The sequence below is a fragment of the Phaethon aethereus genome (assembly GCF_964289735.1).
Source record: "Phaethon aethereus genome assembly, chromosome: 1".
NCBI lineage: Eukaryota > Metazoa > Chordata > Aves > Phaethontiformes > Phaethontidae > Phaethon > Phaethon aethereus.
Genome location: NC_138575.1, coordinates 74,031,796 through 74,056,918, shown reverse-complemented (window position 1 = coordinate 74,056,918; position 25,123 = coordinate 74,031,796). Strand labels below are relative to the sequence as shown.

The 25,123-nt window shown below is 38.9% G+C and overlaps 1 protein-coding gene across 1 annotated transcript in view; it reads right to left on the bottom strand.

Annotated features, from left to right (window-relative positions):
* The window catches only part of BCAT1 (branched chain amino acid transaminase 1), a gene marked incomplete at its 3' end in the record, with an annotated part of 43,974 nt that extends 19,097 nt beyond the window's left edge, over positions 1-24,877 (bottom strand). Inside the window, exons 1-5 of the mRNA XM_082001809.1 lie at positions 24,812-24,877; positions 7,683-7,883; positions 4,250-4,360; positions 3,251-3,370; positions 827-990 (exon numbers count right to left, since the gene is read on the bottom strand). Of these exons, the coding sequence (XP_081857935.1) occupies positions 827-990; positions 3,251-3,370; positions 4,250-4,360; positions 7,683-7,793 (506 nt within the window). The 5' untranslated portion in view covers positions 7,794-7,883; positions 24,812-24,877. The remainder of the gene's footprint in view (positions 1-826; positions 991-3,250; positions 3,371-4,249; positions 4,361-7,682; positions 7,884-24,811) is intronic.
* Positions 24,878-25,123: the final 246 nt, after the last annotated feature.

Sequence of the window (25,123 nt, the reverse complement as noted above, 5' to 3'; positions counted from 1 at the left end):
AACTAAGCAAAAACTCACATGGAGCAAAGAACATCCGATTGAATGAAGAAAAGCTGTTTTCTTGCCCTTTCATTATTCTGCTAGCTCAGTTGAGCAGCACTTGACAACTATTAACTTCCTGCCTAGAAAAGAAACTCCCAGGTAGAGACAACAAGCTTCGTTTAAACCAAAGACGAAGGATGTATAATCGAGTCATTTATTTAGCCACATACAAGTTGCTTGTGCTCCAGTCAAGTCCTAAGCAACTTCACTCTAAAAGTCAAGTACTTGGACATTAACAATTATGTCTCTACCTAACTAGTGCTTTGTCCTAGTCCAGCAGAAAACTGCCAGACTATGGTCAAATCAATGCAGATCACTGTCTCCAGCTTTCCCTTAAACACCCATACTCCCCCAGCTAACTGCAGGTGGCTTGTCAGGACTGTCTGCCAAGGCAGGAGGACAGCAGTCAATGCTGCTCACTGACCAGTTGGCAGCAGGCCGCTATACTGAATGTTGCATCACAGAAGTGACACCTTTAGTGTCAACTTCTGCAAGGGGAACACCGAAAGTATTACATGGACATCTTCCAGGTCCAGTTCCTCAGCTTGATATGCTGCAAAATAGCCTCTGCAGATAATCTACTTGGCTGTAATATCCAAACAAAAATATGCACTTGAATTGTATAAATAATATTTGCAAAGAACAATTTTGAAACTTTTGTTATAGTACATTGTTTGTTTAACTGCTACATTTAATACCTCTACTTCTGCTGGATTAAATACTTCACTAAAAACAAAATCGCCTTTGTGAGCTATGTAGAAGATGCAGAATTATGCTTTCTTACCCTCCCAGTTTGCAGTCCCCTGTTCCTCCTTTCCAGGCTCTTACATATTTTGGATCTGCCCATAAGGATATTGGATTAAAGCTTCCACTTGCAAAGTAAGGGCCCACAGGGCTCAGTATGACATACAGCAGGGCTTTAGTCGGCTTCTTCACTCCAAGGGAAGGCTGAAAATAAAGAAATAAATAGATCAAAAGTTACTAGTATACTTCACTCCAAATATCAGATGCTGCACAATTAGCTTTTGAAACACTGCTTTCAGAGGAACTGCAGCATGAGAGTGCTTTTACCAGGACAATGTAAAGTCTTAGAATGAAGAGAAAATATTTATATAATTTCCCCCCTATTCAAGCAACATAACAACCCACATTTTATATACAGTCACCATTCGCTTACAGCTGTTTCATTTATCTATATATTATACTAATCTTCTCAAATAGTTTCAAGCTTTTGAGAATTCAGAAATTAGCTTAGCAAGATACTATATAATTATATGCATTAATCACAGCAGAAGCCTGTAAAGCTTTCTGTGGGGAGGAGTGGCAAGGACCACTGCTAGCAATAACAACAGTGAAGGAACCACTGTCAGCTGCAATAGTGATGTGAATTAGCCAATGCCACTTAGAACTGGCATTGGTAGAGTTGAGTGCTGGCTCTGTAACAAGCTAAAATGATGTGCCTGCTGGAAATGTTTCACACAACAGCACAGGAAATAACCTGGAATGTATCTCTTCCCTCCCCCGCCTCCTCCTCTCTGAATGAGATGGCTTCTCATGCTTCAAGTCATCACCATCAATATTTCAAGGTGGAGGTGAAAAGTCTGGCACTGGTCAAAGTCTCAATCCTGTCGTAAGAGACTCTGTTTAACCATATGGTTCTTTGCAAAGCTCAGGACTGACCACAGAATCACAGAATGATTGAGGTTGGAAGGCACCTCTGGAGATCACCTTGTCTAACCCCCCTGCCCAAGCAGGGCTACGTACCCTGCTGGTTGCCCATGATTCCTTGGATCTTCTATGCAGCTGAATGGGTTACTATTTTCTTTCCACTGAGAGAAACCAGTCTTGTAAAAAGCTCATCCTTGGTTTTTAAGATTAGGTCTCCATTGAAAAAAAGGTTATTGAACTTAAATCTTTAGGACCAAAAGTCTGAGCAAAACACTGTGCACAAAGCACGTGAAGCAAAACTGGGAAGTGGGAAAGAGAATAATGGGTATGTGGGGTAATAATGGAACTAATGGAAAATTCAAATAAGCCTTCCACAGGCGCTGAGAGGGTTTTTTTGATTTCTGTCTACCTTACTCCTTCAGCAAAACTTCTAACAAGATTAACTAACTGAGATCTTGATATTTTTTCTGATTCTTACACGATCATTCAAAAAATTGTGCTGACTTGGTTTCCTAATTGTGCTAATTCATAAAAGACTAGCAGGACATGCAACCCAGAAACAACATATAATGTCGCTGAAAGGCCAGATATGTTGCCTAACCTGAAACAAAGTTCAACAGCAAAGGAATTAAAAAAAAAAAAACCACGCACAAACAGGGGAAAAATTCAATTTTTAATATTAATACTTTACAGTCACTGAATGGAGATCCTTCCATCTGAAAATCTGCAACTAGTTTACAAGCATTAAATTAATGGAGTCCTAGAACACATGTGAAATATATAATGCTTACATATGCTAACTACTTACAGATGTGGATATTGCAGAAGAGTAACTTGCCTAGTTGGGAACCATACATTCTTTAGCTTCCTTGTCCTATGCTCTACCATTATAGGTTTCTCTCTTGCCACTGCTAAAAAAAAATCCTTAAAGTTTTAATTAAAATAAACTGGTTCTAATTCCCTTTATAAATACCATAGGCTTGACTCACATCCACATGAAACTCAGAGAGTACACACTAACACCTAGTTGCTAAAGAGCCTCTTATAAGGTCAGGTTTATCTGGGTTCAAGAATAAATTGACACAAGAAGTTGCTCTTGGTTCTGTTAAAAGTCTCTCTCAGAAGAGCCATCTTAATTTACTGGGTAGAATCTTTCAAAATCTCATTAGTAAGGTCAGGATGGAAGTATGAGATGAAATCACAAAATCTACACAGCAAATTTCTGTTCCCTCACATTTTGTCTGGATTATTAGTATTTTAAAGGCATACATTACCGTGTCACAACTAACTATCCTTTTAGTACAAAACTGGTTTACTTTCTGTGCTCTGAATCAACGTGCCCACTAGGTGGTGGTGTGGTCAACATAAATTTGTGAAGCAGAGCTACAGGTGACTAACTCAAAAGTAAAAACGTAACAACAATTTGTCCCTGAACTGCAGTACTGTTGTCTAGTGACTGCTGCATATTTCCCTTTATGGGTGGAGGCTTTTGCCTCCTGCTTAAATACACAAGAGTTAAGAGGGGAAAAATGTTTCACACCTCAGTTCCAATTAAGGTAGGACGGATATACAGGCTGGCAGCAGTTGAGTACGGGACCCACTCCTTTTCCACTTCCACAAGCTTCCGGATGCACTCTAACAGCTCGTTCTGGTCAAAACACTGGGAAGGAAAAGCAAAAGGAGAAAAGAAAATGGAGAAATACAGTCTGAACACTCTGTGGTCTTTATAGATCCATAAGCTAAGAGGAACACTTCAGGATATGTAACAGTGACAGCCCATACAGGTTCATAGGACTACATCATCTTCCATGAGTTCATTTCTTACAGAATTTAAGATTCCATGATCTTTGCCACCTGTGCCTGTTTATACAGTATCCTGAATGCCCTCCTTCTGCTACAAAGTATCCTCCAGAGATAGTAAAAAGGAGCCATTGACCCTTCTTGCCTCCAAAGCACATGGAGAGAACTCCCTGTGCAGCCAACACCTTCACATAGGTATGCTGCAAGCCACAGAACCACCTCTTCTGCAGAAGACTGCTTTGGGTTTTTGGGGTCCGCAAAGTCTCCCAGTTTTACAAAGTTGCAAAGTTCCTACAGTAATAAAGCCAAGGTGGGAGGAAATTCACTGGCCAATATACAGCCGCTAAAAGCTGTGTTAAGTTGCCAGCATGACCAAAAATGAAGGCACTCAGAGGCTTGAAGGACTTATCTAAAGTGGAAAGAAGAAAAGGAAGAACATTAACGCCAGAACAATGCCATCAGCTGTCTGCATGCAAATACCTGCAGAACAGCGCTCATCCCTCAGAAACAGACTGAGGGAGTAGGGAGACAATAAAGAAAGCAAATCACTGTCGTGATTTAAAAGAAACGTGCATTTTAAACAGTTCATTGAATAAGATCTCTTAACAAAGTTTAACTGAACTATTCACGAGTTGGAGTGTTTGATAAATGTTACAGTACTGTAAGGTTTCAGAGATTTGCACTCCAAAAATGAAAATACGCTCTGATTTAAGGAGAATAAGATGCCTTGGCTACATACTGGCAGAGTTGCTCGTCTTGCCGATCGTGCCATTCTGTCCATGTTGAGGGTTGGCCGGAACAGGCGGATTTTGCCATCCACTCCTCGGTAAGCCTTCATTCCTTCAAACAACTACCAAGCCAAAAAGGAGGGGAAAGAAATCGAATAACAATTGAGACATGTTATCCCATGCTGATCTGTGCAAAAGCAGAACATACCCTTTGGAAATAAAAGAACTTCACTTTCCCGCTCACAGTACTCAAAGTATAAATGCTAACTAGTTAATCCTTGCAACAGAGTCCTGTGAGGTAGTATTATGAAGTTCACATTACAAAGACGACCTGCCTATACTTCAGATATATCATTCTCTGTCAGGGGACTTAATGATAACCTTTTTTTTTTTAATAATTTGGTTACAGCAATTAAAATTTGTAGCATGTGTTTGACTTAACTATTCCCTCACATCCTGACTGATACCTAAGGCTGAGACAAAACAGTATTCTCCCTTAAGGAAAAGATCTATAAAATTTAATTACATATACTAATAATTTTTAGGGCTCTGTCCAAAACACATTTTGTTAGGAAGCACAGAATAAGGTAATTAAGGGAACTCTGTTGCAGTTCTTGCAGTAGTTGTAGCAAAACCTTGGCCACTTATTTCCCCCATATATCCCTGTGCTGTGGAAGGGGGTTTAGCTAGCGTGAGAGACAGATGCATCACCCTTACACTAGAGGAAGAATGCATGAATATGTTTTATCTGTACTTCACAGGAAAATTAGTCCTAATTATCCCATCAAATTGCAGAATCCGGATGACTGGTATTGACAATCAATCTACCAGAAACCCTTATCCCACCAGTGCCCTCCCAGCAGAATCCTCTACAGCATCTCCTAACCACAACAAAAAAAAACATATGCCCACAAAACATCCATATTTATTTTCAGTTACAGATTGATAATTTCCAGTTATAGTTATAGACAGAAAACACATGTATTATATAAGCTCACATTAATAGCTACATATATACAGGTATTATTTAGATTAAGTATTAAAAAATCACTTATGCTTATAGACAAGCATTCAGAGTTTTTAGAATCTATTTTCTAAAGCATTTCTTTGTACATTAAATTCCAGTATAAATTCTAGGAATTTAACTGTATCACTGCTGTCAGTCTTCTCAGACCTTTCCTCCTGACTGTTCCACAAAAAAAGGCTAGAAATACATTCTATGTGGCTGGAAGTCTATATATGCAGGTTTCTCATTTTGTAAAAAGAATCCTGTATTTGTGTATAAGTAATTTTAGCAGAATACTCAAAGTTTCATTATTATTAAATTCTATAACATTTTCCCATAAGGATCAGTGAAATGCAATGATTAGAAAGCTTTTGTGCAGTTGCACAACAGAGCTAGGTCCTTCCACATGACAAATTTTAATTGGGTTGTAACTGGGTTGTAGAAATCCCGGCAATTTTCCTTAGGCTACATGCCAAGTATGAACTATGTAGCAGAACCAGAATTAGAACACAGAACTTTTTGCCTTCAAAATTTATCTTATTTCTATGGCAATGCCAACCTTATTAAAAGCTTTGTACACAGTTTTGAAAAATAAACTGTTCCTAGGATAGACATCATAGCTACAAGAAAAAAATTCTATCTTTAAGAAAGGATGGCATAGCTGGTGATATGGCTGACACTTTGATTTGATTTTTATTGGGACAGTTACTAACTAATACCACGTTTCTGTAATGTTACTTTCTTATCACAGAACTGTTGTTTCCCCCCACCCTTCCCCCAAACACATTCACAAAACTTTTAATGAGAGGGAAGAGGAAGGAATGTTACTACTAAGATTTGATCAATGGTTTGATAGAAGTAAGAATCACGTCATTACTGAAACACAAAGCCTTCTCAAGCTGTTAAATCTTTTTCTCCAAAAAGAAATACTTTTAACCTTCCAGAGCTCAGTAAAACCTTTCACTCATTAAAAAGGGAGACAGTGATGTGTTCCAGAAATGTTCAACTTGAATATAAGCAACTGCTGTGGTTGCTTGATGGTTGGTTGCTACAGTGGTGTGCGAACAATATTATCTGACATCTGTACATCACAGGAGCTGGATCTGGAGTTCAGCAGATCCAGACTATCACACTGCATCATGGAGGGCAAGGAGAAAGGGGAGGGAATGCCAAATTCATCATTTTTATTATACCCACTGTGTATTCATTGAGCCACAGCATTGGCACCAGATTCTCCTCTGTCTGTCCTCTTGGCTAGAGGAAACGTGATGCAGTAAGGGTAAAAGAATAAAAAAAATGGGAAAAAAAAAAGAGCATATTCATATTAGCAGTTATTTCAGACTGGGCCAGAGGCCGAGCATTAAAGCAATATGCTACTAAGAGTGAAATATAGATTTGGGACTCCAGCGTGGTTTCTTACTTCTTGGGCAGATCAAGAGCTGCAGCCTTAGTCACAGGGGCCTATTGTAATTTACACAGGACTTTTGAGGCTCGGTTGACTATTTGAGGGAAAAAGCAGCAACAACAAAAAACGGTGAAGGCAGAAGCTCAAGGACAACAAGCAGGGAAAAGTTTGATCCTTCCCTTATACCAGTGGTTAAAAAAAAAAAAAAAAAAAAGAAATAAAAGAAAAGAAATAATAAAAGAAGTAGAAGCAACTCCACTAACTTCAGTGGAGACACTCCCACCTACCCAGAAGTGGGAGAAGCAACAGGCTTCCATTTCAGCATATGTGCCCTACTGAGGCTCTCACACAGATGTGAGTACAGCCAAGGCTGCTCTGGAGACGCAAAAGGCAGCTTTAGACAGTAAGCAGCTAAGCACGGAAACTGTTAACCACGCTGGTTTCCGACTTAACATTTCACTTTCCAAAGTTTTGTGCTGTATATTCTCTGCTTAAATACACTTGTATATGCTGAATGCATCAGATCTAGTTTGGAGCTCTCCAGACTTGTTCGGAGATGCAAACAAGCATCTGTCTAGTCTGTCCTGCAATCCAGGACAGCTTAAAATAAACAGCTTAAAATAACTTTAACAAAGTACATGTTCAGTCCCCAAATTAAAGCTACGCTCGGAATCTCACACAGTCTTATCCAGTGCTTCATTAAGTTACATCAGAGACAGTAATTGGACCAATCCACCATCAGTGAATTGCTTTCTCAAATGAGTTTGCCACCACAAAAGAATGAGCTTACCTTCACTAGGCTAGAAAGTTAAATGAGCTGGAATCCACAGGCCAGAGTTGCTTCTGAGTTATACTAACATAAACATAACCCTGTTGTAAATAATGGAATTACTCTGGAAGGACATTAGTTAACAAAACAAAATATAACTCAATAGTAGTAAACTTAAGACAGTAATAGTCCTTGTATTACAAAGCTATGGCTTCAAGAGCTAATGAAACAAAATAGAAGTTTCCAAATCCATTCAGCACTCACTTCTATAGCATAATGCAGAGATGAGGAAGCTGGATGCAACGAAAGGTTCTCAAGTGGCTTAATATAAGGTTTCTCCCATCCTGAAGCCAAGGACCATTCAATTATCAGCATATTATCAGTGAACACAGTTCCAAACACCAAACCATTGGGGTCTGGTTTTTCCTTGAAGGTCGTAGCTGGGGTGATAATCAAGTCCGAAGCCTGAAGGAACATAAAGACAAAAATGAAGTGTGTAAAAATAATTAAGTCAGACTGATTTAAAAATGATTCTGCATCAGTGAACATTGACAAATGCAGTATTTTATCTGTGGGGACATTGAATGACAGAATGGTTAAAGGCAGCTAACCTCTAAGTAGCTGGCAAAGCATTCATACTGTGTATGCACACATATACACAGTGCTGCTTATACCAGAACTAGTTAGCATATTTTGAAGCACTGTTAAGTAGAAGAAGAAGTACAAGGTGTAAAACTAGGAAATTAGCAAATGAAAAAGTTTCTTGGACATTTAGATTAACACGTCTACACAAGTTCCAGAAACACCCAATTGCTGCACCTCAGAACATAAACTGATCATCAGAAATTAATCGCCCCCCCACCTAAGTGGATACATTACGCCGATTTTCCTTTAATGCATAAAAACAATGCGAGAGATCAGAACTATCAGTTGGCAGATTACTTGGGTCACACTAGCTTGTTCATTCACATTCATATTTTCCTAGAAAGATCCCATCAGCAAAGAAGGCTAAATGTAGAGACTTTCTTTGACAAGCCATGACTAGCTGCAGAAATGCAGCATAGTATTTGTACTGGTTTTGGCTGGGATAGAGTTGATTTTCTTTATAGTAGCTCACATGGTGTGAATCATCCCAAAGGACAGCAGGGGAAGACAGCAAGCAAGATCTCTGGCATGTCACTCCCTTTTTATGCACAGATAGGGGCTAAATAACTAGAGAGGGCTATAAAGTGGACAGAGTCTTGATTCACCCTCTTCATTCTCTTTTTACTCCATCTGAGCATTTAAACCGTGCTGGTCAGAGGCAGGGAAAAATTAAAAAAAATTGTATTCGAAGCTCCATTTTCCTTCCTAACATGACTTAGAAAGCATTGACCCTTATTACAGACCCCCAAGTGAAATCTTACTCCTCTATGTTGGGTACATATAGAACAGACTGGAACACAGGTCATTTAGACTAATGTTCAAATGATTTGCATGTGCACTAAAAAGGTGGTTCTGCAAGAGATATCACTGACTTTGACTTCTCAGACTCAGCACAAATTTTGTAAAATGAGAAAAAATTAGTCCCAAACTTTTGAAAAAGAACACATGTGCCCCTGTCTCTCTATAAACAACCTGATTTTCAAGATGTCTTTGATGAACAATGGCCTATTTTTTAGTGATTGGTTGTTTGGAGGTTTTTTTTTTTTGCTTAATGGCTTGGATGTGAAATTAACTTAGAGCTGGAGCACATGAATAGCTAAAAGCTTGTTTCAAACTATCTCAAATTATAGGGCTTGTCTAGATATTACAGTGCATTAGCCTGGTTGAACTAATACATAATCTGATGAAACAACAATTACTCTTCTTAAGTCTTTATAGTACCCTTTATCCTGCTGACAGTGAATGCTCCAATGGGAAAAGCACTACTTAATGATGTACTGAAAATAAAAATTAATTTTACCTGACAACCTTTTATCATGCACTTTGGAAAAAGAATTATCACAGAAAAGCATGGATCAAAATAAAAGCTACAAAGGAGTGTTTGTAATTATCCACAATGCAAGACTCTGCTTAGGAAAACACTTATGCAGGAGCAGGATGTCAGCGGGGGTTAAGTAGGGATACAGAACAAAGTGATATCCTTGGCTTTATCTCTGGACAGAATCACAGCTTCTAAAGAACTCCTACTGCCAGTGGGATTAACAGCTCTCGCTGAAGTCAAGGCTTCTGTCTCATCTCAGGTCATTTTCATTTAAGGTAATTATCTTTAGAATAAACTGTCCTGGGGACTAGAATTATCATATGGAATCTCATCCCCTAGAACTCCCATCAGTGTGCCGTTCTGTTTTTATGCCTCAGTTTGCCACTCCCTCAGTTGTGATAGCACAACTAGTTGAAAGGCAGCACTATAGAACAGTTTGCTAAGCTCATTGGAGTTAACACATAGCTTTTACTTTAAGGATAGGGAAAGATTTTAATCCAGCTCTTCTTAGAGGCCCACAAGCAGGTGTAGAGGGACCAGCAAGCTGCAGCCACAAGAGAAGAAACATGCTCACTTGGGAGCATTTGGGTTTCTTTGACCCAGTTTTGGCACCAAAGATATTTCCCTAAGATTTGGAGACCTGGGGTTCAAGAGAGTCTTGCACAAAGTCTCTGTCATGCAAGTGATAATTTATTAAAACTATGCTGATCAAATGCAAGCATACTGTTATGCTCTAATGGTTAATACACAGAGCGTGTCAGATCCAGGGTCACTCCTATGCTGGTTCATCAGAGATTAAGAGGTGGGCCAAGCGCTCACTCCTGCAAATTCAATAAAATGGGTACTCCTGGGGGACGGGCGGTCACACAGCAGTGACTATGGCTTAGAGCAGTAGCCCACACTGCTTAGCTCCCAGCCTCACGGATTGGGGACTTTCTGTAGTCACAAACAGAAAGCACTGGACTAGATTTCAGGTTGAGTCACTTGAATGCAAAAAGCCTCAGGAGGTAGGTAGCTATGATGCTTATCCAGAAAAGAAGCAAATAGTTTCTGGACCACAGAGCTTTCCGGAGCTGCACACTTTGAACAAGGAGCCCACCTGCTGTTTTGCACCTCTTTTGGCATTTAGGGAAACCAGTTTTCATCCAGGCATGTTACAAAACCCAGCAATATCAGGTATGACACTCTACCCATAACACTTCCTTCAAACAACAGTAGGAACACACTGCAGAAGACCTCGAATATAGGCTAAACTGCACAGACCAGCAGAGCAACAATCATCAAACAGCCAAAAAGGCAATTTTCCTGATCCTTATAATCCTGTTAAACTCTCAGGACATGCATTTAACTTTTTTTTTGGCCATTACTACTTAAGATCCTTTTTTAGGATCTTAGGATCTCTTTTCCCATATGGACTCTACTGTATTTTTCTCCCTCTTTTTACCAGGCAGCAAGTACTGCAAGTTAACTGTGTGCAAAATCACATGAATCTTTCAGAATCCCAATGCTTTTTAAGTCAAGACATCATCAAGTGCTGCAATACAGTCCATCTTTTTTTTCCATGGAGAGGGATGAAGGGAGAGAACCCCATCCTTGGAGTACTCTCTCTCACAGTGTGGTCTGCACCATGAAGCATTGCCAGCACCCTCAACCTCTTCTAGACCCCTGAGTAGTAAGACCCCACACACAACATCTCACCTGGCCCACAGACCCTTTTGGCTTAACTTCCCCAAAGTCCTGTCCCAGTGTTTTGTGGTGCTCTTCAAGCAGCACCAAGCAAGAGGGAAAGCAAACACTCAGAAGAACCCACACAAAGAGAGCAGAGCACGCCCAGGTGACTAATACCAGGAGTACAGATTAAGTATCAATGCCTATTATTTTAATATCACTCATTTAAAAATTATCACAGTGCTACCATGGTATCATCTATGACCTTTATAAAGGGCAATTTATTTCTTTCCTTTGTCAACAGCTCTGAAAGCAGCATTAAGGATTGGCATTAACACCCATCCAGATCTCCGCTGTTTGTATTGCCAATACAAAGGGCAATTTTCAGCTAGGTTTGTGTTTGCTTGCTTTGTTTATCAACGTCCTCTCAAGTACCTTCTGACACTGCTGCCTAATAAAACCATTAAACTGGAAGGAAAATCGGCAAATGCAGGGACAATGCAGGTAAATGCAGGATAAGGGAGACAAAGAAAGACACAGATGTGGCACACAGTCTACTGAGTGCAGCTATTCAGACCCTGTTGCCTAAAGTAAAATGAGAAAGACGTAGTTCCAGCCCTGCAAACTCTGCATGTTGTAGCAGTACAGTATGTACAACATACATGTGCCTAGGTCTCAGCCCAGGACGCTCTGGTAAGAAATAGGAAGAACCAGATTGCCCTGCCTATGGCAGGCAAAAAGGAGTGGTGGGGAAGCCAGCTGGATACTGTTGATTTTCAGGGTTTATATAACAACACTACACCTACAAACAGCCACTGTCTTGACCAGACACACTTTTTCTAATAGCCCTGCATCTGAAAAGTGCCTGCTGACTCCAGTGTAACTTCTTCCAGCATGAAGCTTTACACAGCCCAAGCAAAGAAGATATACTGTGACCTCCTGAAACTAAAATTCATCATTTGATCAAAACAGATCTTGTCAGTTATGAGCTAGGTCAAATTAAAATTGACATGCTGGTCAGTGTCAATTTTAACCAAAGCTGTACAAAGACATTCTGGTGCCCAAAGCCAAGATGTCAGTTTAATGCTTATTCTACCCACCCTTTGCAATAGCCTCAATTGGATTTGGAGCTAACAGCAGCCTCTGGCCAGAGCTGTTACTCTCATTACTACATTTCCACCATTCTTATGCCAGAGAGCTGTCTTGGGTAGGTGTAGATGGCGAATGCATTATTTTGTCCTACTCTTTCCATCAAGCCTTGCCAATGCCTTCCCAAATGATCCTTGGCTGCCGTTATTTTCACTGCACTGAAACTACTAGACCATAAGCAGTAGGCTGAGCAGCTGTAACAGGTGTAATTCATTTGACATACCCAAACTTTTCCAAATGCTGTGCTGGGCTGAGCATTTCTAACACTTACTTGAGTAAAAACAGAACTGGCAGCCTCAGCTGTAAAATAGCTTGCAAGTTATCTAACTATAACAGCAAGTTTCAGCAGAGAACCTCAAGACATTAACATCCACTCAGTGAGACTGACTGTAATCTATTCTGATGAAATAAGTAACCTTCCTGACTTCTAGAGTCAAGGTGATTCATTCAAGATCACAAAGCAACTGCAATTATTATTTTTTATTACTTATGCTGAGTTTGTAAGCATATCCTAGGAAAGATCAGGGCCTTCTGATGCAATAACAAACACGGAAGCGTAGGCAAAATTGAATAACTTGTTTTGCCCTTGCACTTGTGAACAGCAAAATGTGGTTGCAGTAGCAGAGCAAATTTTGAGAAGGATACAGATTACAAAGAGTGCGAAGAATTACGATAGAGGGGAAAGGTAACAAAGCATAGCCAGGGGAAGCTGGAGAGAACGAGGCTGGGACTAGACAGAATGGTTTTGAAGAGGGCTCCAGGAATGAGGATGTTGTTTTCCTGCCGTTCAGTCCTTATGGCTGTGGCACTCTGATCATTGCTTTTGGGTCCTTCCCCAGCACACACATCTCTATCCCAGGAAGCCATTGTTTCTGCTGGAACCGCTACTTTCACTCCACAACCACTTCTGCCTGGCCTCCTGAACCTGGGGCTCCTCCTATAATGACAGACCGAGAGGTTTGTACTGCCAAACAGAAGCAGTGGTGGGCAACTAGGTTGAGGATACCAACTAGGCTGAAGAAAGTGGCTTGTTAATTCACCTTTAGAAGCTGAAACCCTCTCTTCAAAAAGTTTTTTTTGGCCTTGCAGCCAATGAGCCAGCTACCACCTTTCTCCTGCAACTCATTCAGCTCCATCGCTTTCCAGATGTCAAGTTGTGGGTGGCAGAGGATTGCATCCATTTTCTTGCTGATCTGAGCAGTGGTCTCAGCTGGCCAGAGAAGCTCATCCATTAGATATTCCAGCCCAGCAGCATTATACAGCAGGGTTCAGGCTACTATAATGTTGCACATAACTGTTCCTGTAGAGCAGCTACTATGAGCAGCCCACAGGGAATTGCAACCTGATCCAGAAAGAGCCTTCACCACTTGTGCCTGCTTTCTATAGGCAGACATCATGAATCATGCTTAACAGTTACTACTGCGCACAAAAAAAAGGCCAAACTATTGTCAAACTCTGAGAACAATCAGGGATGACATGCCAAATGCTTCATCAGTGGCATCAGAGCAGACAGCAGCAGTGCTAGGCTATGCAACTAGAAAGTATGAAAAGGTTACGGAGGCTGTGTGTGGTCTTAGGGCAACTGGTACTTTCTCCTCCACTGGGACAAAATAAGCAATCACCTGTTCTGCCTATTCCCAAACCCTGTGTTAGAAATAGAAATGCTGAATACTGCTCCAGTAGATGAAAGCAACTGCAACCTCTTCTAGCAGATGTTATTTTTGTCTAGTTTGTCTGACTTACGACCTCTCAGCTCTACCCACCAATCACTAGCTGACACCATAGCAGCATCTACTTGAGGAAAAAGAGGAGATTTATGTCCTACAAGCCTTGGGTAAACCAAGGTCTGTGGTTTTGTTTCTTTTCCCATCCCCACCTTCTTTGGGAAAGACTGTTCATTTTCTGGGGCAGAAACTGTCAGTTTCTGTATAGGGCTAAGTCCTGTATGGCTTTGATCACAGTAACAAGGTCTATAGCAGAAACAATATGAACAACAAGAATCCTGTAAGTTCAAAACAGAATAAGCCAGAATTAAATAACTTCTTAGGAATCTATTACTAGCTTGTAAGTATAAAAAGTAATGTTAATATAAGCTCTCCTATAATCTTTTTACCATCATTACTATTTTAAATTTAGAGCTGGGCCTGAGGCTTGAGAATAGAAAGTGTGCCAAGATATAAGATTTGGGCGGGAAGAAAGCCCTAATCTTCTTACTATAAAAAAATAAAGAGAAACAAAAGGTAACACAATATCTTCTGCAACCCCAGGAAAAATACCAGAAATCTTTCAACATAAAGCTTCCTTGAGTCTTCATCTGAGAATATGTTAGCACATGTAATTGGACTGGGGCCTGGAATCATTGCATCTGGTTGACTGTACACTGGGTAATAAACCACAGAAGAAATGACAAAGCAAAAGGGAGTCAAGGCTCTGAATAGGTTGTTAGTCAACCAAGGAAGTAAGAGAAAATATGGCTGGAAGGACTTTGTCTCGTACATCCTCTGCAAGGCATCTACCTAAACTATTCATAACAGATATTTATCAAATATTTGTCAAACCAAAGAATGAGCTTCTCCTACAATCTGCAAGCAATGGGAAGAAAAGGAGAAGGGCACAACATGTTATTGGCTTCTTTAACATTTACCCTGTCCTGACGGATTCTCCAACTCTGATGCAGGAATGTTTGATATGGAGCAGTAGGCAGGGAATTAAACCTGCTCTGACAAGACAACAGATAAGTGGTTGGAACTGACATAAACTTCTTGCCTTAGAGAATGAAAAGGGAACCTAGGGCAGCAGCACAGCTCAAAATGCAGTCTGAAGCTCCCAAAAAGCACCAGAAGGGAAATAAAGATGTTGGAAAGCTGCAGTCTGGCTAGACTGTAGAGAAAGCATTGAAGAAACCAGTCTTGCCCTGCAAAACACTCAAGCACATGGGTAATGAATAATGTCATTGATTTCAATGACACTAACTAAATTTTAAGGTTTTTTCCATATGTTGCTGAAACGTTGCCCTGCACCAACTCCCATTGATTTGATCCAAAACCTATTTAAGTTAATCAAGACCCCTTCCTCCAGCTTTGTAGCAATTTTGATTGTCAGGGAGGCAAAATTACCTGAATCTTTAAAGCCTCACCCATTTCTACTGCTTCAGAAAAATTAAATGGACTAGTAACGCTTTTGGTTGGGATTTTTTTGTCCCTTACTCATTAGTGTGTTCTCCACTAACACACATTTCAGAAGATAGATATTTTTAAAGTTAAGAAAGATGAAGGAATGGGGTTCTTACATATCTTAAGGAAACCTTCTACCTGATGTTAAGGACATCTTAAGGAAAAGCACCTATTTGATTTTAGTGGGGTCTGTCTCCTCTATTCCAGCTAACGGTATTTTCAGATCTATGAAAAACAGTCATATATCAAAGAATTACATAGAACATTTCAAATATGACAACCTCTTTAAAATATAAACCACCAAGATGCTGGTAAGACTATTAAACATAGGAATAGAAACTGGACACATTATTACATTTTGGTCATACAGACCACTTCTGTTTGCTAACAGCATTCCAGTTAACTAAGTGGGGTGATCAGAAAATGTGAATGGGGAGGAAGTATGAGCAGATTTTAATGCAGTCATTGCACTGGATTGAAAAACCACACTGCTGTAGCTCACTGTTACTGCTGGTCAAGTTAGCTATATAAAAATCCCCTTTGGCCAGGCAACTGCACTTCATGTCTGCAATGCAGATATACATGGGCTTTTGACTAGAAAGAAGCAATTCCACATAGAACAATAAGGGAAATCACAGACTGCAATTCTGTAATAGACCAATTCCTTGCACAGGAAGTCCTCTCAGACCATACTCAAACATTTCCATAAATACAAAACTAGGAACACATCACCTAGTTACACTATTAATATTATTCACTATTAGTATATACTGCTTCTTTTCAAAAGATCTGACAGCTTGGTTAATGCAATTCCTGATGTTGTGCTGCTCCTTGCTTCACAACCACTGTATTTCTGCATTGTAGCATAAGCACAATGTTCCATTTTTAGAAAGAGTTTGCCTGGGAGAATGTTTGAGCCTAACACAAGCTGAGGGCTCACACTGGCCTGTGACACAGAACTGGAACAGAGAGATCTGTGACATTTCACCAATAACACATTTCTGTATAGCAGCGCAGTGTTTTAGATTTTCAAATAACGCTGTATGAAAATAAAACTTATAAATTTGGTCCACAAAGGTTTAAGACACTATTGTCTCCTGGCTCAGGAAACACTATAATTTCTATTTCACACAAAGAAAGTGAAACAAAACAAAACAAAGAGATATTTACATCTAAGCTTTTCTTAAAAAGTGCCATATTGAAGGATGAAATTAACTGAAAACCTAAATTTCAGTCAAACAGGTTGGAAATATTTTCCCTAAGTAGCCTCACCAGTCACAAACATGTTACGTGGAATAGCCAAGAATAGAATCATAATCTCACGTGTCCAAATCCAGAGCAGTTGCAATTAAATCTTCTTATCCTGATTTTAATAAGCTTGCAGACATGCAGGGAAGTGGATTCATGGAATAAAGACTTTCAGAAATTACCATTTCATATGGAATTTCAAAAACTTTTGGGAATATAAAACACTTTCATGGTACAGTCTCTTAAGTAGAGGTTACAGGAATAATTTCAAACATTCAGATAAACACACCTGCTCTTTTCTCCTATCCCATCTCCATCTCACACTGGTAGACACAAGGTAAACTTACAAATTGCCATGAATTTCCATGTTTGATCTGCCTCATTTTGCCAATTCAGTACTTTTGCCATTCAGTACTTTCCTAAAAATGAGAACTAAGTACAGGATTACGATAAAACTCTTCGAGCTCTCTAGACTGTTAGTTCATGAGCATTAGGATATAGACAGAATTTCAAAAGCAAGCTGAAAGGCCAGAAAAATTCTATGGGGAAAAAAAAAGACTAAATTCTCTTCCTAAATTGCAGCTCCTATTCATATGTATTCAGCAAAGAAAACACTAAATATCAAGTCTGGGGACTTGATATCACAGTGACATTGAAACTTAAGAATCCTTGGAAATAGGCATGGACACCATGGATTTTGTAAGTTTTGGAGTCAGATAGTTTCCTTTGGGATTCACTGGCTGGTGCTAAAGCCCTGCATTTTAAAAGCAATTCTTCATCTTGGGAAAAATAAATCCAGAAAAAGATACAAGCCAAATGGAACTTCCAAAATTCTAGTACAATTTCTGTGCTTTTACAGACACCAACTATATCTTAATCTCCTAGTTAAAAAGAAGATAAAGCATCACTTTCTTCGTGCTATAAATCAACTCAGCCAAATTGTCCCCTGACTGTTTTTCTAGCATCTTCTTTTTATCTTGGCTAAAAGCTCCTGTTATTTGCTGAAGACAATTAGCTGTATTTGCAAATGCTACAGCTTCAGATAATGGGACAATCAGTTTCTCTATTACAGCTTAGAAAACCTATTTGCTAAAAGCCTGCCACCTATTTGAAGGACATTACCCACCTGAAGTGAAACACAGAACTACTTACCACCAAGCTAAAAGTGCATAGAGCTGCCACAGATCTCAAAGGCCACATTATAGACGGGTTCCTGATGGCATGAGAAACTTACTTACAGACTGTTGGGAAATCATCCCTTAGCGTATCATGGAAGAATGATCGTGAATTATTTTCACAGCACTAAGAACTTATCATTGCTCAGTAGCGTTTCTTGGCTGCTACATTCCCAAAGCAGTGACACTACTGCTGCTCCTCTGTGATAACAAGCTTGATTTAGAAATATTGATGTGCCAGGTAGAGCCACAGAAGCCATCAGTAATACTAAGCTGCATGAGTGTAGCCTCCACCTGTGCATGCAACTTGCACGGTCTCCTTCAGGAAAGCCACTTTCTCCTAGCAACCAACAACCACTAAAGCATTCATTAACAGACATGGGGATTTGTTTCTTCTCTCTCTCATCAAAACAGGTGGCTCAACTGTAAGCACATTGTGTGCTGATCATTACTGTGACCTAGACCATACTTTCCTAATAACTGGAATGAAGGCAGCAGATACGTAAATAGCCAGGCAAGACTGACTATTAGTAATATTCACAAGAATTTGTGCAATGCCTGTGTGGATGCAGAATACCACAAAAACATCTCAGCACTCAATCTGCTCTGTGTTGTAGCTGGTTTCCCTCTCAGCAGGAGAAGATGAGAGAATGAATTTGATTGTAAATCACCTGCAGAATTACTTCAGCATATACACACCCTGCTAGGAGGCATAATCAAGTGATATGAAGGTGCTGTGAACTAAAAATATTATCACTTACCAATCTTTCTTGATTCAACACATGACAAAAAGCAAATCACTTTATTGCCATTGATGAAAAACTAGAGTGAATAGATTCAGCTGAAATCAAGATAAAATCAGAATGACCTTTTCTAAAGCAATGCCCAGTCCATAAATGCTAATACAGTTATGACAACTGAATTGGCCTCTAGCTTGGCATCCTGTTCTAACAGTGGCTACAGCTATATACTTCCATCAAAATCCTACGCAGATGACCTACCAAATGGTAACTGACACAGTTTTCCCTTAGGAGTTTCAGGCTGGACATCAGAAAAAAAGACATTTTCTTAAAGAGAGTAGTGCACTCAACAGACAAAGCCCCAGCTGACCTGGTCTGGTGCTGATGAGTGGGGAGATGGACTCAGTGGGAGAATGGACTAGGTGGCCTATGGCTCTAAGACACTAAATATTTGGAGATGCCTTATTGTGTAACGTTATTTATTGTGTAATGTTATACACACACACACATATAGATATCCAATTGGTCTTCTTTCTTTTACTGCTTCAAGACAGTTTATATAAAAGCAACTTTCTGATATACACCCGTTGGGGACCTACTGCTCATCACAGCATCAAGGTATTGGCAAATTTCTGTAACAAATTTTTCTCCATAAAACTTAATGTAAAGGAAATGTTCTATCAAAATGATCAATCAAAATTTAAAATGGGATCTAATATAGAATTTGAAAACGAAATGCAAGGCATTCTCCTAGCACCTCCCCCCAACTCCAAAACCACAGAACAACAGCTGCAACATGACAAAAAGCCTCACTAAGTGCCCATATGCTTTGGCAGGTAAATAATTTATTGCTGTCAGTAGAAAATTACAAATTTAGAACAAGCTGGAGAGGAAAGAATGTAAAAATATATAAACCATGCAAACTGCTTTATATTTGTTAGCCTTGTACATAATGTGGTAACTACAATGCATATATGTCCTCACTCCAAAAACATTTCAGCGTTCCCTTGATCCATATGCTCCGAGCATGTCAGAAACTTTACCTACTGCTGATATAAAATGAAAACACAAGAGAGGTGCTATGTACTTCCTACAGCCTTCAAGGAGCGGAACTTTTCACCGCACAACTCTGATGTTGTGCCAATGTGATACACTCAGTTCAGATTTTTAAAAGATGTTTCAAAAAATTAGACTGTTCTGTATTTTATACATTTTTAATCTTTGCACTGGAGTGGAAGGAATAAAATTTGGTGAAGAAACAATTTTCTTCTTTTAAAAGAACAGGGTTGGAGAATTGTTTATTCTTTATCTCTGTCAGCAACTTTTTCACATATAGTTTTATAAAATAAAGCTTAAAACTGTCTAATATCTCAAAACGGATTAGTCCCTTTCACAATTCCCAGAGTAAGGAATCCTGTATCCCACTATATTTGGCACACATTACAGACACACTTGAGTTTCATTAGTATAAACATGGTAATGAATCATAGTAATGTAGTTTCATTCATGTAAACGTAGAAAATGCAGTAATTAGTCGGTTTTCCTTTGAGAGACTGTTTTGAAAATAGGCATATCTTTCTCCACAGAAAAAAGGAATTTTTCCAACTCTTTCTAATGTACACTATCTAACAAGAAATCCTGCATACTGCAGTAATATGTAACCTACATATTAACTGCATAGATTACTCCTGTAATACCACCTTATTTATAACCTTAATGTCTCCAGGGTAAGATATAGACCTGTTCTTTATCTTTAATGCTATTGCGTTATTTGTCAAGAACGTGAAACAAGGCAGAGAATCAGACTCAGCATAGCGTGTTTTGCATAGAGCCAACTAAGTACACAGTCATTTCATGCAAAGGCTACACATTTTAAAACATGCAACTAAAGGTCCTATTACAAGTAACAACTACATTTGTGTGAAGAGACCTCCAGGAACAAGACCAACATCTATAAAGCTTTCATTGGCAATCTCTCAATTTGAATCACAAATGCCTGCATTGGAAATAAATTTTCAGTTTCTTCATACTTCTTCCAGAGGTAAAATATACTACAGCTTTAGAAAAACTGTGTAAAAATTGTCAGAGGTTTTGGTTGTTTACTTGCAGGTTATACCTATAGCACAGAAATAATCTTTATGTTCTAATTTGTACAATACCTAGCACAATGTCAGATAGTTCACAGCTTGGGCTCTAAAACATTATAGCAATGCAAAAACCAAATACTAAAACACGTATTATTACAGAAAATTCACTATATCCAGCATGTCACACAGCCAGACGTGAGCTAGCTTCAAACTGGAAGCCATGCAAACAAATTAGCATAGCACTATATTCAGTCTAGCAAGTCCAAGATCTCAACAGGGATTATTAGTTTGAGCACAGCACCTCACTAACCTGCCTACGTAGCTTCCAGTCTGCCATGGGCTCACATCCCAGGCTTGGAGCCTGGGAAGGTTGCGTCTGTCTGCAGAAGGCTGTGTGGGAACACTCACAGTTATTTAGAGTAACATGAGGAGCCATTCAGGTACAGAAGCTCCAATTAAACATTTTTCATTCCACTACCACGAGTCTTCATATTAGCAAGTCAATACAGTTCCACTTTTAAACTACAGATACTTTATTCTGCTTTGGTATAGAAGAACAGCCAGTATTCCCTAGTAGGTCTGCACCATTTTGGTACACTAAATAGGCCATCAAAAATTAAAACAAAAGAACTGAACTTTGCACCATTAAGACACCCAACTAATTCTACATAGCTTCAGATCATTAAAACACGCAGGAACACAACAGGTAGTATCTTCTTAAAGCGTTCCACGTATCAGTTTCTCAAAGAAAATGTATTCCATTACAAAAGGTTACATAAAAACTAAAATCATCTTTCTGGGTATGGATTGATAACATGAGGGAAAGAAAAGGCAATCATAGATGCCTTTAGTTTCTTAAGACCAAGTATTATGAATGCAAAGTCAGAGATAATACACACACATTAAAAGAAACCGAATTAGAGTTACATATGGAAATAGACCCCTACATTATCCAAACAACATTCATTCTGTCTTGCAACGGTAACAGAATGAATTCAAGAAATTACCAGATTTTTAGTCATAAACATTAAGTGCCTTAGATATAACTGTGTGCTATGTCATGGTATTACTGAATGCAAAAACCATGTGTAAGAGCAAAACCAGATATGTGCATTTTTTGATTCAACATTTTGAAATACATTCAATGGTACAGAAGATGACTGCACTTCTATTACTAGTTTCATACTCCCCTCCTAGAGATCTGATGCTGACGATAGGCAAAAATTACAAGTATAACTTCTTAGGTTATGGTCACAAACCACAACCAGTTATTTAAATAAATAAATATACAAATGTGTGCATACAACAGCTGCAGGAGGGAACAAGATTTCACTCTGGTGGAATGAACTAGGTAGATAAATCCTGGAGATTTTACTTTTTCTACAATACAGGAAACTCTAACAAAATCATTATTTCCTTCAATGTTTCTTATCTGTTCCAAGATCACTTGTCATGTGTCAACTCTAAGTGCGATACATTAAGTATCTTGTAAATCACAGACCTGTCAGGATGAGATTTTTAACTGCAGAAGTGAGTCAAATTAAGGTAGTTCAGTAGCAGTTAAAATGAACAAAGTGCCAATTCTGACCTATTGACTTAAGAGAAGCCCATGAGAATTGAAAACAAGGAGCAGCTATAGCAGAGGGGCTTGCTAGAAGCTGTAGGCAGCATTCATTCCTTCCCTCCCAGTGTACAGGGACTCTCCGAGTCCACCCTTCCAAGTCAGGCAGAAATTGCAGTAAAATTCTAAGCAGCTCACCCCACCTAAAAAGCACAGCACTGCATTCTAAAGAGAAATGTCTTCAGAGGGTTAATCTGGCATTCAAACTTTGGGCATCATCCACTTTAAACAATATGTTTTATGTAAGCATAAAATAAAACCATACCCTGTTTTCTACATTCTCACAATCTTGGATTACTTAGGTTACTGGCACAAAACTGCAGCTTGCTTCAGCAGAGTCAGCCCCATCAGTCAACTTGATTGCTTTGAAACATTATTAGCTATAGTTTCTGAAATTGTAACTGTTTTCCACAGAAGTGTTTGTGAAGTTCCCTAGAATGAATCCAGGCTATTTTATTTGTCATTGTCTGGTGGACTTCAAATAATTATTATAATGCATGACAGTGCATTATACAGTATCTGTATTCCCATCATAACTTTCGTACACCTACACCCCCCCCCCAAAATATTTTCTAAAAAACTGTACTCCTTTCTGGTGACTGCAGCTAATCTTCAGAAACAGAGCCATAAGGCAGTAACGGACTTACAAATTAGACTTCAGCCCAAGCCAGCTGTTTTTTCTTGTGTTATTCCCTTTATGACCATCTGTCCCACCTGCTAATATATTTTCACCTCTCCCACAGACTCTCCACTACAATGATTGCCATTGTAGTTGACATACAAGTATCAATGGAAACTGTATTAAATCCAACTTTGTGCCACCCAGTATTTGTAGCTTTGGTAAGGCACCTGCTTGACTGCTGGTAAAATTAAATCTGCCGTAAGTCTGCTTTAGTTTATGCCCAGTTCACCTAGGACCCAAACACTGATATATCAGAGTTTGTTGCCACTCTGTCTATCTTCCTTCTGGACTACCCCAGTGAGTGGAAGGAAACAGTACAGTGAGGTTACACAAGAGTCTCCTCTCTGTAAAGGAATTTTTGTTTTTAAATACACTAGCACACTCTACTGAATGAATCTACTGAGATCCATCTTGTCTATTTATTAAAGGTGAATTCACAAAACAACTCTGCACTCCATACTTCTGAATTCTTGGGGTTTCAAAACTGGCTGCATGCCTGTTTTTGTCAACATTTTCCAAATAAGACCTTCCGGCTGAAAAGTCATCCTAAATCTTGCTTCTTGGGCAGAATTGCCAGAGAGACACAATGCAAAGGAATGAGGAAGAGAAGAACTGGGAAGGGCTGAGAATGGGGAAAGAGAAATTAGGTGGCATGTTGTTACATGGCAAAATTCTGTAGCCATGGACTCTGAAGAATTCTTTGCTGTATTCAGTGAGACCAGCATCAGAATAAATCCTATCAAGGAGCCCAACACATTTTCTGCAGCATTTCTTTTCCATATCTGGTTAAAGCCTGGCAACTAAAAGGGAAGTAACTCCTTAAGCATAATTCAGAAGACTGCACAGCAGTGAAACTGCCCAAAAAATCAGGAAGAACATGACGGTTACAAAGTGTATCATTATAATTTCATCTCACGTACTGCTGACAATAGTCAGCAATAACAGGAAGGGAACTGCTGAAAAAGCACAAGTGAGGTCACCTTCTTCTGGGTACTATTTTTAAACATCTGCAAGATACAGATGAGGCTTTTTAAAGATTGTAAAGCAGAGAAAGAGAGAGAAAGAATTACAGATGTGTGATATAAGGAATAAAGGCAAAAGAAGTATAAAAGAGGTAGAAAAAAAGGGAATGAGGACAGAAGGTAGAATTCAAAGAAGCACATGCTGATGGTCTTTACATTTCAAACAGAAAATTAAAAGTTGACATCTGCGTCCATACGGCATTTAAAATGAGCTCTTAGTTACTAGCACTGCATTCAGGAAGGAGGCAGGGGAAAAGAGTGATATCTTAACTGAGCTCAGTTCTAAGCATAAGATTAAAAAAAAAAAAGGAGGGATTCAATTTCATGTCAGTTCCTGGCAGCTGCTCAGCATAGCCCTGTTTGCTTGTTGAGTGCTGATAATGTGCCAGAGCTGTGGTGTGCTTTGGAGTCCTTCTGAAATACTTAGCTCTGCAACTTTGAGACCAGATGGAAAAATCAACTTTTGAACACCATTCAAAATGCCAAAGTTTAAGAAATAATAGTGTTACACAGGCTTTGTTTGGAAAAAAAACTGAATGGGGGGAATCAATCTTTATTTCTATTGCTTTTGAAGCAGATAAAAGTTAAAAATAAAATCACCTTTATCATTTTAATTTTTGCTTAACAATTACTAATCTTTTAGCTAGTACCTGAAACTACAATAAATAAAAGTTCTTCTTTCTTAATTTCTACAATGAAAACATTTTCAGCAAATGCAACTTACAGAATTATTTACAGAATTATGATATTCAAGCACGTCAGTAGCTATGAACGCCTGCATACAGTCACTACCATGTTATGGATGCTGTCTGGCACATCTACCGAAATGCTTCAGACACTCATCTTTTAACAAACAACACACCTTAAAAGATTCAGTCACATGCTTTGCTGTTTCTCCTGAACATCCTCCAGCTGTGCACTCATTCTTGCAGCCCTAGGAAAAAAAAAAACAGAGGAAATCAAATTCAATGCACATTGCAGAAAAGTTGATAAACGTTCACATTCAGTTAATTCTTTTTAGGGACAGTTTGTATTGAATGAACACTCAGACTTCATCTGAGTGTAATATAGTAAATATAGTAATATATTTAGTAAATATATTAGTAATATATTTTATTTGTATTTATTGTATTATTATTTATTACTTTTTATTTATTATAGTATTAATATTATT